General features: G+C 36.4%; 1 protein-coding gene across 1 annotated transcript in view; it reads right to left on the bottom strand.

Moving 5' to 3' along the window:
- Window positions 1-13,812: 13,812 nt before the first annotated feature.
- XIRP2 (xin actin binding repeat containing 2) overlaps window positions 13,813-15,133 on the bottom strand; it is a 41,290-nt gene continuing 39,969 nt past the window's right edge. The window contains exon 7 of the mRNA XM_046019527.1: window positions 13,813-13,907. Coding sequence (XP_045875483.1) covers window positions 13,813-13,907 — 95 coding nt within the window. The remainder of the gene's footprint in view (window positions 13,908-15,133) is intronic.

Below are 15,133 nucleotides of genomic sequence, written 5' to 3'. Positions count from 1 at the left end.
GTGATGCTCGGGTTTGGATATGTTGGATTTAAGGTGCCACTGAAACATCCAAGAGAAACTATCAAGCAGGGCAGTTATCTATATGATTCTAGGATTCAGAGGACAGTTCGGGGAAGGTGATATACATTTGGGAGTCACTGGTATTATGAAGATAATTGAAACCTTGGGCATGTATAAAATTACTAGGAATAGTGTAGACAAGGAAGTAAGAGAGATTAGCAAAACATTTTGAGAAACTGTAAATGATTATAAGAAACTATGTAAATGGATGTGCATTTGTTCATAAGCACTATGTCAACAACAAATTGATGCAGGTACTAATAAAATTCAGGAATAAAATGTATAATCTGAATATTACAACTGATAACATAAATATTATCCATTTGATAATTAATATTTATCTACCTAATGTTATTAACTTATGACAGATATGCATTCAGAGTTGGTGATTTTGATGGCATTAAAACTGAACACGTTGGCTTGCTAAAAACAGCCTGAACAGCATTGAAAACTGTTGATATTGATGTTTTCATAATTTGGACATTAACTATTAAACACATATTCACACACTAACATTCACATGAACATATGCACTTAGCATATGAAATGTAGAAATTGAGACTTAAAAGAGATCAGTTAATGAGGTAGGGCGGAGCATTTAATAAGTTTTTTCATTATTTGTTCTTAGACATTGCCATCAATAATTGTGTTTTATATATCATCTCAGTTACAAAATCACTGGAACTTTTATTGAACAATAAATATTTTAGGTTAGCTAGAGTTCAGAAAATAATAAATTAATTTTAAATTGGCTTTTTAATTAATTTGGGGCAATACCTATGTGGGCAAATAATGATGATATAGAAAGGTATGTTCAACAGAAATATCCTTTAACTAGTTTGTCCTTCTCCTAAAGGAAATGGTTTAATGGGGATGAAAGGAACATCATGATAATTAATAAATAAACATCTGTCACCATCTTATGAAACGTGCAGTAAATTAGAGGGTGGACACAATAGTGGTCATTACCAATTACTTTCTCTTTGAACCTTTTAAATCATCATTCATCAAAAACAGGTTAAGTCAAAATAATAATGAGATGGATGGATCCAAGCACAGCTGGACACCTTCTTTTTGTTCCTGAAAAGAACCTGTGCTTGGTAAAGGACATGCTGCCAAGCTCACAAATCGAGTTGCATGCAAAGAGCTCAGAGCAAAACCAGTACATCCCTGTTCCCTGTGTATCTGGCACATGTAAACTTTTCTTGGAACTGCTTAGCTAAAGTGAATAAATGGCTCTTGGGCACTCACCCAGCTTTCTGTGTTTTAGATCCCATGGGGTCAGGGTTGGGGTCCCTCTGCAGCGTAAAGTGGGGTGCCTGTAGCCACAATGTCCACATTGGATGGAGTGGATACACCAGCCTTGGAGAGCTTGTGCATTACAAGGGGCTGTATTTTGTGGACTGTCTCTTTTTGCTGTAAGTAAACACTATACCACTAGAGCCTTCTGGGGCTCTCTCTCACTCTCTTTGAATACAAGACTTGTTTTGACCATTAGAAGGGGGCAAAATTACTGGTGAGCCAAAGCTCCCTTTCTTTTCTTTTACTTCTGCCTTCACCATGAGAAGGGCATGCTCAAAACAGCTTACTGGTCACAGGAAGAGGGCAATAATCATCTAATACAGAGCTATTCTCGCTAATGTGCCCCAACCAAGCACAGCCTAGAACATAATTCCCAGCATACTTGCTGATGATTGAGTGAGGCCAGCCAAGACCATCAAGAACACCCAGCTGAGCTGGAGAGAGGTGTCTGCATCATTTTTGAGCAAAAGTATGGATACTAACCTTTAATATATAGGAACATCCCACTTCTATAGCCTCAGAGGGCTTACGGAACTCTGGGGTTTCAACATTTTTGTTGAAAACTTATTTCCATCCATGCTCTGGATCCCATTCTTTTCCAAACAAGTCCTTGACCCTGGCAAAAACTTTAACCTTTCATGGGGTGTCAGCTACTTTCAAAATTGTTGATTGACACTTCCAGATTTGTGTTAATTTTTTTCCTAGAGTGATAAGGGTTAGCAATGAGCACTCAATTCAGTTTTCATTGTGACTGCTATTTCTCCACCATGTCTCAAATATTTGATACATGGTGCCAGCTATGCATTTGCTTCAACCACTATACGCATCCTTGTTTACTACTGCTGAGAATTTTAGCAACTGCACGGCCATCTTGTGCCCCTTATCAGCCAGCAGCAAATAGTTCAACTCTGAAATATCATCCCAGTGTCTGCTTTCTTGAGCCACTCCTAAGGTTGTCCAGGTTGGGTTCTCAAAGATGTAGATTCTGAGACAGGAATTAATGTTGAGGAGGTTTACCAGGGTGTTCTTTTGATATCAAGGGAAAGGAAGGGACATGAACAAAGCAGGGCTGACATAAGGAGAAGTGGGATGGTGATGGGGGCTCAGCCAGCCTTACAGGGTATTTGACACTGGAGTGACCCTTCTGAGTTCTGTGGAGCTTTTCTTCACCGATCACTTATGGAACATAGGCCATGTGGAGGAAGGGAATCTCTTCAGCTAAAGCAACCCTGAAAGCTGAAAGTTGAGGGTTTTCTGTGGGCAGCACTTCCAGTATCTGGAGAATACCTTTATTCATGTAGGAGGATCTTGAGTCTTCAACCACATAATTACATTAAGTAAATTATGACCATGACACAATGAAGACAGTTCAGCTTTTAAACCAAAAATTTTCATCTATTTACTTACTATTTTTCTTAAGTCTTCTAATTTAAGAGAACTCTTTGTGGCTATATATTTTCCTGTGTTGATTCCCTCTACATACATAAATATCAACTTCAATTTTTTTTGAATGTCAGAGAGATTGTGTAGAAGATGCTATGAGTTATACTAAAAAAAAAAGTCACTCCACCAACGAATACCAAGGGCTGCGTTTTGTTGAGTTGCTGTTCACAGGATGATACCACAGTGTTTATTTGTCTGACTTTTTAACCATTAGTCTACTTTCTAGAAAAAGGTAATATCTCAAAAAGTAATGACTACACTGTAGATATTCTACTATTATTATTTTTCCTCTACGACTTCATTTGCATACCTAAAGTTTTACAATTTTTCATGATATTTAAGGGGAAAACATCTACAGTAAATGGACCATGTTAAATAGATTGAATTAGCTTTTCCAAAGGTCCTATCAAAGCTGAGATTAAACTACTTTTAGATTATATTTATCTAAAAATTTATTTTGTCTTCTATTAGAGTTTATTTCCAGGGGATTGAGGCTCTGCACTGATCACCACCTCTCATATGCTCTCAAAGCTCTTATTTTGAATCTGAGTATCATGTCCATGACCTATTTCTTATCTCCCTGGAAATTTGATTTTTCTAAAATTAGATTTCACATTACTGTTAATACCTGAAGATTTCAAAACTTTTACATTAGATTTGGAAATCACTCTTGGTTCTCAATAACATTTTTCAGAGAGAGAGAGAGAGAGAAAAGTATAGCACTTTTCCTTCACTTCAACATCTGTGATTATCTTTCTCTAAGTTCATTTTCTTGGCAATGGGAAAATTTTCTACTCCTCAATTGGATAGTAACCAGTAGTCAGTAACTATCAAAACACAGCAGAGAAAGTATTTTTCCTATCTTTCAGTTCCTTAAAAAATTGATGTGCCTTTAGAAATTACTCTAGAGATGTTTATAGAAAATTGTTAGTTTGGGGAAAAATATGCCAGATGCACACGTTGGTTGCACATTAGGGAATGGGTGGTAGGTTTGCATTCCATAGTTTTACTGCACTGTGGGAAAACCATTTGTTCTAATCCAAAAAATGTGCTTCCCAGAGCCCCAAATCTGTCACAAGGATTGATTGTGTGGAAGCTGCAAAAGACAATTCAGCACAATATTCTGGGGGATAAAACATTTTTACAAGATTCATTGGAAGGCCCAGTCTCAAATAAATAATGCAAAAGCCCTTACATGCCAAGCTCTGTTATCACACAGCTTCCTCTGGTAAAACATTTGGTTTATCATGGACCTATTTTGACTCCTTTGAAAGAGATTATCTTCCTGGAAATATTAATTTTATAGCATAAATATAGATATGATATAGATGTAATCTGTGATTAAATCCCAAGTAAAAAATAGTTGAGATGTTGTTTCATAACATTAATAGATACATGTAAAAAAAAAAAAAAAACAACCCTAAAGGTAAAATGTGGTTTCTTGATGTTATGGGTTGAATTGTGTTGTCCTAAAATTAATATATTGACATCTGAATCCCTAGCATCTCAGAACATAACTCTACTCAGAATCTTTAAAGAGGTAACTAAAATAAAAAGAGGTCACAAGGTGAGCCCTAATCCAATATGACCGGTGTCCTCATAAGAGGAAGAACTTTGGACTCAGACACATACAGAAGGAAGACCATGTGCACAGAGAAGCTGACCATCTAAAAGTGAAGTAGATAGGCTTCAGAAGAAACTGACTCGCCAACTTGATCTTGGACATCTAGCCTCCAGTACTGTGAGAAAACAACTTTATTAAACTTTTTGTTTAATCCACTCAGTTCAAGGCATTTGGGATGGCAGCTCTACAAACTAGTAACGTGAGTCTTAGATCTATTTGTTGAGAACATGCTAGCAAGAGTTCGTTATACTTTCTAAGGAGAAATAGTTTGCAACACTATATTGTGTTTTCATACTTAATAGAAACTCGGTGGTTTGTGTTTATATTGGAGAATAGGGAATAAGACCTGTTTTCACGTATGTACACTCCAAATGAATGGGAAGCCACTCATTTATATTCACATCATTTTTTCCTCACAAAACCATCAAATGTATTAGCAAGAAGGCAAACTACAGAAAATTCAGAAGACAAATTTTCCGAAGACTATTGTTGTAATGGAAAAACTCAATATCCATCAAACACAACAAAAACCTGAAAAATGTAGTAATAATATAATCCGTAGATTTATTGATTACATATGATAAGCAGTAAAATGCAATTTGCCTACTTTATTTAAGTAACTTCCAAAATCTTTGTTATTTAATTTCCAAGTATGGACATTATTTTGAAGAAAAATTGATATTTTTCATTAAATGTTAATGGATATATTCCATGATAGTTTAATATAGGTTATTATTTTAAAAACACTAATCATCGTATCTTTAAAAATACAGAGCAAATGAGATGCCTGGGTGGCTCAGTCAGTTAAGCCTCTGCCTTCTGCTCAAGTCAAGATCTTGGGAGTCCTGGGATGGAGCCCAAGGGCAATTCCCTGCTCAGTGGGAAGTCTCCTTCTTCCTCTGACGCACCTCCCTCTTGTGCCCTCTCTCACTTACTCCCTCTCTCTCAAATAAATAAATAAAATCTTTAAAAAAATACAGAGCAAACAAAGTGTTACACATAACTAATGAATCATTGAACACTACATCAGAAACTAAGGATGTACTATATAGAGGCTAACAACGTAATGAAAAAAGAAAATTTTACATTTTTTAAAAATACCGTGGCTTTGATTTAGTATTTTATTTTTTCCAAGTGTGTGTGTGTGTGTGTGTGTGTGTGTGTGTGTGTGTGTGTGTTAAATATATGTCCCTGAAAAGGCAGTTCCTAAATTATGGAAAACATATTATACTTAAGATGTCAATATATTTGGGAAAAAGTTACGGAAGTATTTTGGTTTCACCCCAGGTAATTTCATTTTATTTCAACAGAAATTACAGAGAAGGTATAAGAATTGTGATAAATATCAGCAGTACAGAATCTTGGCTGTGTTGTGATCCAGCATGGTGAAAAACAGAGCGATATCCTTAAGTGCCATTTGACAGGAAAACAGGCATATTGTTTCGTCTTTTCATTCCATTCATAATAAAAGTAGATTCAAACCAATTACGGAAAATATTGTATAGCTTAATAAGGAAAATCCTGTTGTGACAGACATGAAATTTCTGAACATCAAGTTTACAACAAGTTCAACAAAATGTTATCAAAATCTCTCGTCTTATTTCGTGACATCCAGGTTTCTCGGTGCCTGAGTGTGGACTGCGAGTGGCCCTCCAGAGATGTTTTACTCAGTGTCGCTGTAGCACCTGTTCCTTTTAATTTGCTCTTCCACAGTGAGTTGCTCAGGCTGGACCTCCACTCTGGGAAATGAAGACTTAGCTGCACATTCACTGCTCAGCGCACCAAAACTTGGATTCCCATTAACGGGGGCTGTGCCTATGGCTTCATCATGCCAGTGTTTGACATCCTTCCCCAGTTCTCTTAGATACAAACATGGCATAGTTTTCATTTGGTCTACAGAATCTATGAAGTCATGTTGGAAAATATTCTCATCCTTTTTGGAAAAAGCAGTGATTTTCATGGTATTAGAAAAGAAGAAGTGTAGATTTTTGTTATTTGCATGGTTTCTTTTGATGTTTAAGATATTTTTATCAGAAGAGTTTACAGAACTTTCTTCCTTTACTATTAACCCGCCACCGAAGCCCAGTTTGGGAGTAGACTGCACGGGACTGCCCACAGGAGCTCTGTCAGCCTGTTTTCTGAGAGCCATCCCTAGTACGTTCCTCGAGTATGCCTTTTCAGATTCAAATATGCCAAGTAACTCTGAGATTCTTGATGCATTTTCTAAATTTTCAATTTGATATTCACTTGCAGTGTAGTTTGCTTCTCTTGACAGTGGTAATAGATTAGGAAATTCTAAAATAGATGTCTTCTGCCTGCAATTATTCAGACATGAGACGGCCACATAATTGTTATTATTATTCTTATTCAAATTCTCCTTACGACTTTCTGGCACCGCCTCACCATCAGTGTTAGTAACCTGTAAAACTTCTGCACCATCAGGTTCATTAGTTTTCTCATTTTTCTCCTTCTCAGCACTCTGTACAATCACATTATTGTTGTCATTAAGATCCATTTCACTTTTCCTTTTATTCTTTGTATCTTCAGCCTCATTCAGCTTATCTTGCACATTCTTATTTCCTTCCTTCTTCTCATCTTTTCTTGCTTCGTACATTTCCATTTCTTTGATTCCTACAACATCCTCCTTCTGACATGTATGGATGGACTGCAGACACGGTTGCAGGAAAGAAATGTTATCTTGAGCTAGTCCTTTATTTTCCAGAGTTTTAATGTGTTCTATTAGTGATTCACTTTTGAATTCAGCAGATGTAGCAACTGTCATTTCTGGTGGCCACTTAGGTTTACTCATTTTGAGCTCTTCCTCAAGAGGGCAGGTTTTCTTAGGCATCTCCCTGGAAGGGGGCCAAATGATTTTTAATTTTCCCCTCTCCCTGAATTTTCTCAAATCATCTCTTTGCCCTTTACTGAGACCATCGTCTAAATGTTTATGAGGATCCCCAAGTATGGCAGCGTTTTCTGCACTACTTTTATATGTGTTTGTTTTTTCATTAAGAGTAAGGTCCACTGAGCTGCTTTGATTTTTGCAATTCCATCGATCTTTATGTTGTTTGTGTCCAAAACCTTCATCATAATTTCCTTTAGATTTGAAAAGTTGGTTAAAGTGAGGTTTACAATATATTTGTCCATGAAGTGATGCATAATTTCCCAAACTGCCAAAAAGAAAAAAAAAAAAAAGTTTAACATTCCATATATACACTGCAAAGTCATAGGGAATTAGGTAATTAATTATTTCAAGAATGAGTCAGAGATTCAGTGCAGTTAACTTACTGGCAATAGGAATGTGCTTATTAATTGAACATACTTGTTAGATACCACTAATACCCCACATGATGCATGTCTTATAGTATTTAGAATTTCATGCTAGGTGTCAAGTATTGGTATAATAGGTATTATAGTGTAATGTATGTGTGGTTATAGATGGTAAAAAATAATAGGACTAAATCTCTGCTAACCCAGTGATTTATGTGAGGGGCTGCAATTTTCAATAAATACTGAATAGCACACACACACAAATCAACCATTTAAATTTCTTGTTAACAAGATTTTGAATGAACTGGAAAGCTTGCCCATGCAATTGTTTATTTGGCCTCTTTTGGGGAGATTAACAAATAGAGTGCCTATTAAAATTAAAGTCAGTTTAGTCAAAGGCATCATTTTTTTTTTTAAAGATTTGTATTTGACAGACAGAAATCACAAGTAGGCAGAGAGGCAAGCACAGAGAGAGGGGGAGGCAGGCTCCCTGCCGAGCAGGGGCTCGATCCCAGGATCCTGGGATCATGACCTGAGCCGAAGGCAGAGGCTTTAACCCACTGAGCCACCCAGGCGCCCCCAAAGGCATCATTTTTAATATCTCGGAATCTCCATATACAATCAGATAGACCAGTTAGATAGTAAAACTTAAACCCATGGATAAAATTTATAAACAAATTAAGTGACAAGGTACCCTTCCAACCCCAAGACACAAGGAGGAAAGAATAAACTAACAGCTATAGTGGCATCTGTGTGAGTGATAGCAGAGAGAGTAGGAAAGCTGTATGAAAGACCAGAAAATATGAGACCACAAAAGAGCCAGCCAGTGTTTACTGGAAAGTATCACATACCAATCAGAGAATAGTAGCTAAACAAGGAGGGATTTTACCTTCTCCATTAGCCTGTGAGTACAAGGGCCCTGTGGTAGGAAAATCTGAAGAGGATAGAGAAGTCAAACTCTCAAAGCTGACAGGACAAGACTTTACACTGACAAAAAAAAAAAAAAAAATATGGAAGTGGAATCAAAATGTAATTGGATAATGATGACAGAAAAGAAAGACAAAGTCCTGACTAACATGGGGGAGAGGAATCAAGGCAGGAAAACCCAGAAATCAAAACATTATAATTTTTGGACAGTTTATGAAAACTGGAAGACATAGTTCTATGAAGTTTGGGAAAACCATCCTGAATTTTGCCTCTTTCTAAGATTTGGGAAAGCTAATGCAATAAAAAAGTAAGTAACAGGAGAGTGTTGAGGCCAAATATTATATAATGTTATTATAAGAAAAATAGAGTAAGGAGCATTTATTAATATCCCCACAGACAATGAAATCATATTAGAGAAACATGTTTTCAATATCAAAATTTTAAAAAATGGGCTAAGAGACCTTAACACATGATAGAGACTTGAAAGAACAACATGAATTATAATTAGAGAACATCATAAATGTGGTGCTAGAAATAAAAGAAAAAAGAAGTAAAAGGAGAAAGTCAGTAATAAAAACTAAACTAAAAGAAATAAAAGAGTAAATAAACACAAAAGAAAGTATTTTAAGAAGAACTAGGGGAATAAAAAGATGAAAATTTACAATCAAAGAAGAAGGATTTGAGAGAAAGATAAACATTAAAGATAGGCACAAAATAACCATGTATGGATAAGAGGAGTTCCTGAAGTAGAAAATAAAACAATGAAATAGGTTAAATATGAAAAAGCTATAATTTAAGGAAACTTTCCTGATATAAAGTGGTCTGAAACTGTATACTGATAGAGCACACTTGGCAACTGATGTTGTTGACCCACAATGACCAACATCAAGAACTATTCTAGTCAAAATAGGACTTTATTTTCATTTTTTGGACTTTAAATAAAAAGAAAAAAGTTCCTTTGTATTTATCTAAAAATAAAAAAAGAGAGTATATGATTTATAAGGGAAAGAAAATTAGATTATCAGTCATTTGCAACAATTTATGCCAAAAAGATGGAAAAATGCATTTAAGATATTCAGTGAAAGTAAGTATAAGTCAAAGATTTTACTTTCAGCAAAGCAGGCTTCCCATTATCAAGATTACAGAACAGACTTTTCTGTGGGAGATACTAGAAAATAAGCTTGCATAGCTAGACGGGCTACAGAAACATCTTCATATAGATTGGTGGCAAACATTGTCTATATTGTCATCTGTAAACTGATTAGATGAGGACAATGGGGGAGATGGTGTGACATATGATGGCTGTGTCATATGACACCAAAGATAGAGCATACTTTTTTTTTAAAAATGGGGTGTGGATGAGTGGGGAGCAAATGCCATTTTTTAAAGTTTTCATAATCAAATTAGGGATACTGATAGTTTTGCTATTCCAAAATTTTTATTCAAACAAATATGGGATATTTTAATTCTGTCATCTCCTTTGTCTCTGAGGACCAGAAGTCCTGAAGTGAAAGCAAGGAGACAGACGTGGAATAGAGAAGAGGCTAAAGCAAAAGCAATTTAGTTTTGAATTCAATTTGGAAATATTCCTACAAATTCATGATGTATTTTTTCTTTACATATAAATATTTGCTAGCTCTTAACACTAAGAGAGTTTCAAAATGATGACCAACCCAGTTGAAAAGAGCATGGAGATTATAGTCTTCAAATGCTATTTCTCATGTGAAGAAACCAGGGCTTCAGGAAATGACTGATTCCAGGTTCAGGGGAAGTAAATGTACCAAATGAACATGTAACATCTGGTCCTATCAGGTAGTAAAAAAACTATCAAAGGTACTTAGATCTTGTCAAAAAGACTCAGGAAACAACATGAAGAGGCCAAGGATAGAATAATTTGAGCTTTAGTAGTAATAACTGCATTTAGTTGGGGCCAATCAAATATACGCAAATCTATGAGTTTATAAAGATACTACAAATATTTTTTAAATTGGTTACCTCTAGAGGATGATAAGGAATTGTTTCATTACATTGCTAAATAAATAACTGATACGTTGGCAAACCAGGTAAATAAAGGGAAGAAGTTATGCATTTATTCTGCCTTTCCTCAGCAAGGATACCACTAAGTAACCAAATAGTAGATGAGGGGAAGCATCTTCTGTAAAAGTACTCAAACTAATAATGGAAAGGGAAGAATAAAATGATAATATCAACATTTTGCAAATATCAATTAATGGATATGTGTGAAGCTTCAATATCTGCTATGATCACAATATGAGAAACAAGACACTATGTGCTTACTCTCTTCTTGCCAACACTCCCTGTGTTCTTGCAAAAGGTATCAACTCTTTACACTAGAATCTAGATTCAGCTGACAGTTTCGCAGAAATGCAAGGGAGAAAGGAGTATGTGAATGGCACGGCTAGTGTGCAAGCAGCAAATCCAGACTGGAAAATTCTACAGATCAGGTATCCTGGCTTCTTCACAAATAAATTGGAAGGAATGAAAGAAATGGATAGAAACCTTTTAAAAGACTTAAAAGAAATGTCAAATTTTAAAAAACTGAGCAAAACTATAGTATCTACGAGAGCATATTTGGATTTTAAAAACTATAAAAATGTAAGAAGCAATGATGAAAAAGAATACTGTTCACTCACAGAGAGAGAGGTGGTGTTTGGGTGGGGCACGTAGAAGGAGCTTCTGAAACTACTAGCAATGTTTATTTCTTGAACTTGGTATAGATTACAAAATGTTCAATTTCTAATCATTCACTCAACCATACATTTGCTTTGCTTTTCTATATTTGTGGCTTTTTGTACAATGATTTTTTAAAAATATCAGTCATAAAATACTTTCAAATCCCTACTGAAAGTCAGCCTTTACTAGGTGTTGACAGTCAAACATGAACACATTTCCTACAGCTGGAAAACAATTATATTAGATTGTGTTAAGAATGGGCACGCCAGGCACCTGGGTGGCTCAGTGGGTTAAAGCCTCTGCCTTTGGCTCAGGTCATGATCCCGGGGTCCTGGGATCGAGCCCCACATCGGGCTCTCTGCTCCGCGGGGAGCCTGCTTCCTCCTCCCTCTCTCTGCCTGCCTCTCTGCCTAGTTGTGATTTCTCTCTGTCAAATAAATAAAGTATTAAAAAAAAAAAAAAGAATGGGCACGCCAGGGTATGCTCTGGGAGCACATAGGAGGGACTCCTGATCCCTATGTGGGGCTCAAAGCAGCCTTCTTCAAAGACATGAACTCTCAGTTGAGGTCAGAAGAATGAGTACACATTAGCCTGGTGGAGAGCTGGAGGAGAGACACAAGAAAATTCCTACAAAGAGTGGAAATGATACGTGCGACCAGCTAAACATGAGAGAGAAAGATAATGATTTTAAGGAACTGAAAGAAATGAAGTCTTCATGAAAAATAACACACAATGGGAGGAAGAGTGTTGGGAAAGGAGCTGGGGCAAGATTCTATATTGCCTGTTAATTCGTAGTAAGATGCTAATTTGACTTTGATAGAGGAAGTCATTATGTTTTAAACATAGAAGTGATCTCAGATTTGCATCTTAGAAAGATCATTTTCACTACACCATGGAGCATGGCATTGGGACAAGTTCTTGTCTGTGGTGAAGGAGGTAAGAGATAGTGGAGGCAGGGAGACTAACTTGTTAGAAAGACTATTGCATTAGTACAGGTAAGAGATGACATTTGGAAGATACCTGGTCTGTGGGGATGCAGAAAAGTACATTTATGGGACCTCAATTATAAGACTTGGTCATTGCCTGGACATGGGGCATGAAGAAGAGGAAGGACTCAAAGGTAACTTCATGTTTCTGTCATTGAGTTAATGTTAATGTCATTTATTGAGAGAGTATCATATAGATCATGGGTTAAGAAAGGAATTCTGGTAGAGAGAAGATAATGAGGCATGTTGAATTTGGTATACTTATGAGAAATGTAATTGGAGATAAATATTAGTAATTAAGAGATAAGCATCTGATAGACGGCAGTACTGGGCTACCCGTACAGATTTCAGAGTTATTCCACATGGATGATGATTAAAATCATGGGAGTAGATGCAATAACCCATGTTTTGATAAAGAATATCAACAGTGAGAAGAATAAACAGTCATAACAGAATTCTAAGAAACTCTGTTATGGTATTTCAATAATGTACAGAGAAAGAGTCACCCACATAGGAGTCTTGAGATGGAACACCCAGGAGGTAGGAGGAAACCATTATATTCTGGTGTGATGGAAACCAAGAAAAAACATGTTTCAATAAGGGGTGTTTGACATTGTCAGTTAAAGCCAGGAAAGATATAGCCTGATACACATTAGATTTAGCAAATAATGACAATTTCAGCATCTCAGGTTCTAGCCACACCAAATGCCACATTTACTAAAATTCATTTGTAGCTGTGTTGATATGGTGCTTCTGTGGCACCAGAGTGTTGGGGGGCAGTGTATCTGACCTGACACTGACAATACTCTAAATTATTATTATTAGTTTTTACTTAGATGGAACACTCAGACCGAGGTAAACTCCAGCCCGCCACCTGATTGTGCATACGCAGTTTAGTGGGAATACAGTTGGGCCCATTAGTTTACAGCCACACTTGTTTGTTTAGTTATCTGTGAAAGTTGTGTAGTAACATAACTAGTATGGCCTATAAAGTAAAAAATATTTACTGTCTGGCCCTTTACAGAAAAAGCTTGCTGACTCCTGATCTAGTTTTTAGGGGTGCCTGGCTGGCTCCGTCTGTAGAGCATGTTAATTCTTGATCTCAGGGTCTTGAGTTCAAGTCCCACATTGGGCTTACTTAAAATAAGGTCGAAAATAGAATCTAAACTTTGACTAAACTAATAACTTAAAAATCCTGATCCACCTAGCATTTCTTGATTTTTCTTATCTATGCGATCTCCAGGTTTGGACAAAAGGGACCCTTCTGGATTTGATCAGGAAAGCAAAATTTCAATAGGAAAAAGGTCATGGCTATCCTGAAAACACATTAACAGAAACTGGCCACATTCCCCTTTATAGTTGTTTTAATGGATGACAACAAGATCTAGACATATTTGTATCTTCTAGAGACATGTGTACATTGCAGACTCCTCCAAGATTTGTGCTCCGGACTACAAACCGCTTTACCTCAGCTGACTCTTGCAGTGGTGGCATCGGAAGCAGGACTTATGGAAACTCTGCTTGTCGGCTACTAGGCTCTCCATTGGATAAACAGTCTTTTGACAGAGTATACATATTTCCTTGTCTTGGAGTAGCAGCTTCTAAAAATAAAAATTTACCAAAGTTTATATGATACTATCTTCACTCACATTGTAAAACCAAAACAAAGCCACAGCACATCGACCGGCCATGCAGTTATAGTCAAACCCCAAGACGGTTGTCCTAATCTTGCTTCTCGGGACATACGCCAACTATCAGATTTGGGGTTTCAGCACAATCAACAACCAAAGTTTTCATGTTTTAAGGCATTCTGGAGAGATTTTTCTACAGTACCTACACATCTTTTAAAGCTGAGGATATTGTATTTATTTAAATACTTCCTCGATGACTTTGTGTTGGCTCTGTGACATCATTTCTGAACTTAAATACATGAGACTCCTGAACACACTGAGATGCTCCAGGCCATTTCCCCTCAGTCTAAATGGCTTTACATTTTAGGGCGCTTTGGATTCTCATGTTTGCTTTTTACACTTTTCCTACTTCTTCCCTTGCCCTATGGCCCCAGGCTGCTGCGCTCAGGTGAAACCCAGCTCCTGGGAATCACAGCGGTTCTATCTACAACCAGGTTTAGACAGTGGTTCCAAATGGACACAGAACTTTTACTTCAGTATTGTTTTGATCCTCACCACAATCCATGAGACTAATGAACAAGCATTCATATTAGTTATATATAAAAGCATATATGCTCAGGGTTCTTTTTATAAATAATAATGTCCTTTAGGGCTTTGATGCTTGATTTGAGCTACTAAGTGATCTCCTTTGTTTATTTGGTTCCAGTAGGACACATATTTCTATATTTAACACCAGGTGTTTTTGTTTTTGTTTTGTATTTTCTATATGCTTTTAGCCATCTTAACAGAAACTGAGCATTTGAAATTAATTAGACAGCTTTGCTTGATTATGCCAGAAGCAAACACATTGAGGAATCATATTAATCTGATAAACTAAACACATATGTTGCAAATATGATAGAGGCAAGATTATTAGTTTCAGCAGTTTTTATTTTTGAGCTTGATACTTCTTTCAATCTGTTTAGAAGAATGGACTACCCTAAAGGTGCACATTAATTATGACAAATCCTTTTATTGTAAAGCCTCATTAAGTATAAAAAGTGGGGAAATATAAAGAAATAAACTGTTCTCTGATGTTAAAAAAATACTAAGTTCATGTGTTTTGAATCTCCCTCCTTCTAAATATAAAGTCAAATTTTTTTGATGTATTGTCCATATTCATCTGTGAATGAGGCCAACTGAGCTATCAATTGGAA

This window comes from Meles meles, chromosome 9, assembly GCF_922984935.1.
Source record: "Meles meles chromosome 9, mMelMel3.1 paternal haplotype, whole genome shotgun sequence".
NCBI lineage: Eukaryota > Metazoa > Chordata > Mammalia > Carnivora > Mustelidae > Meles > Meles meles.
Note: the sequence above shows the minus strand (reverse complement) of the source record. Positions and strands in the feature narration are given on the sequence as shown.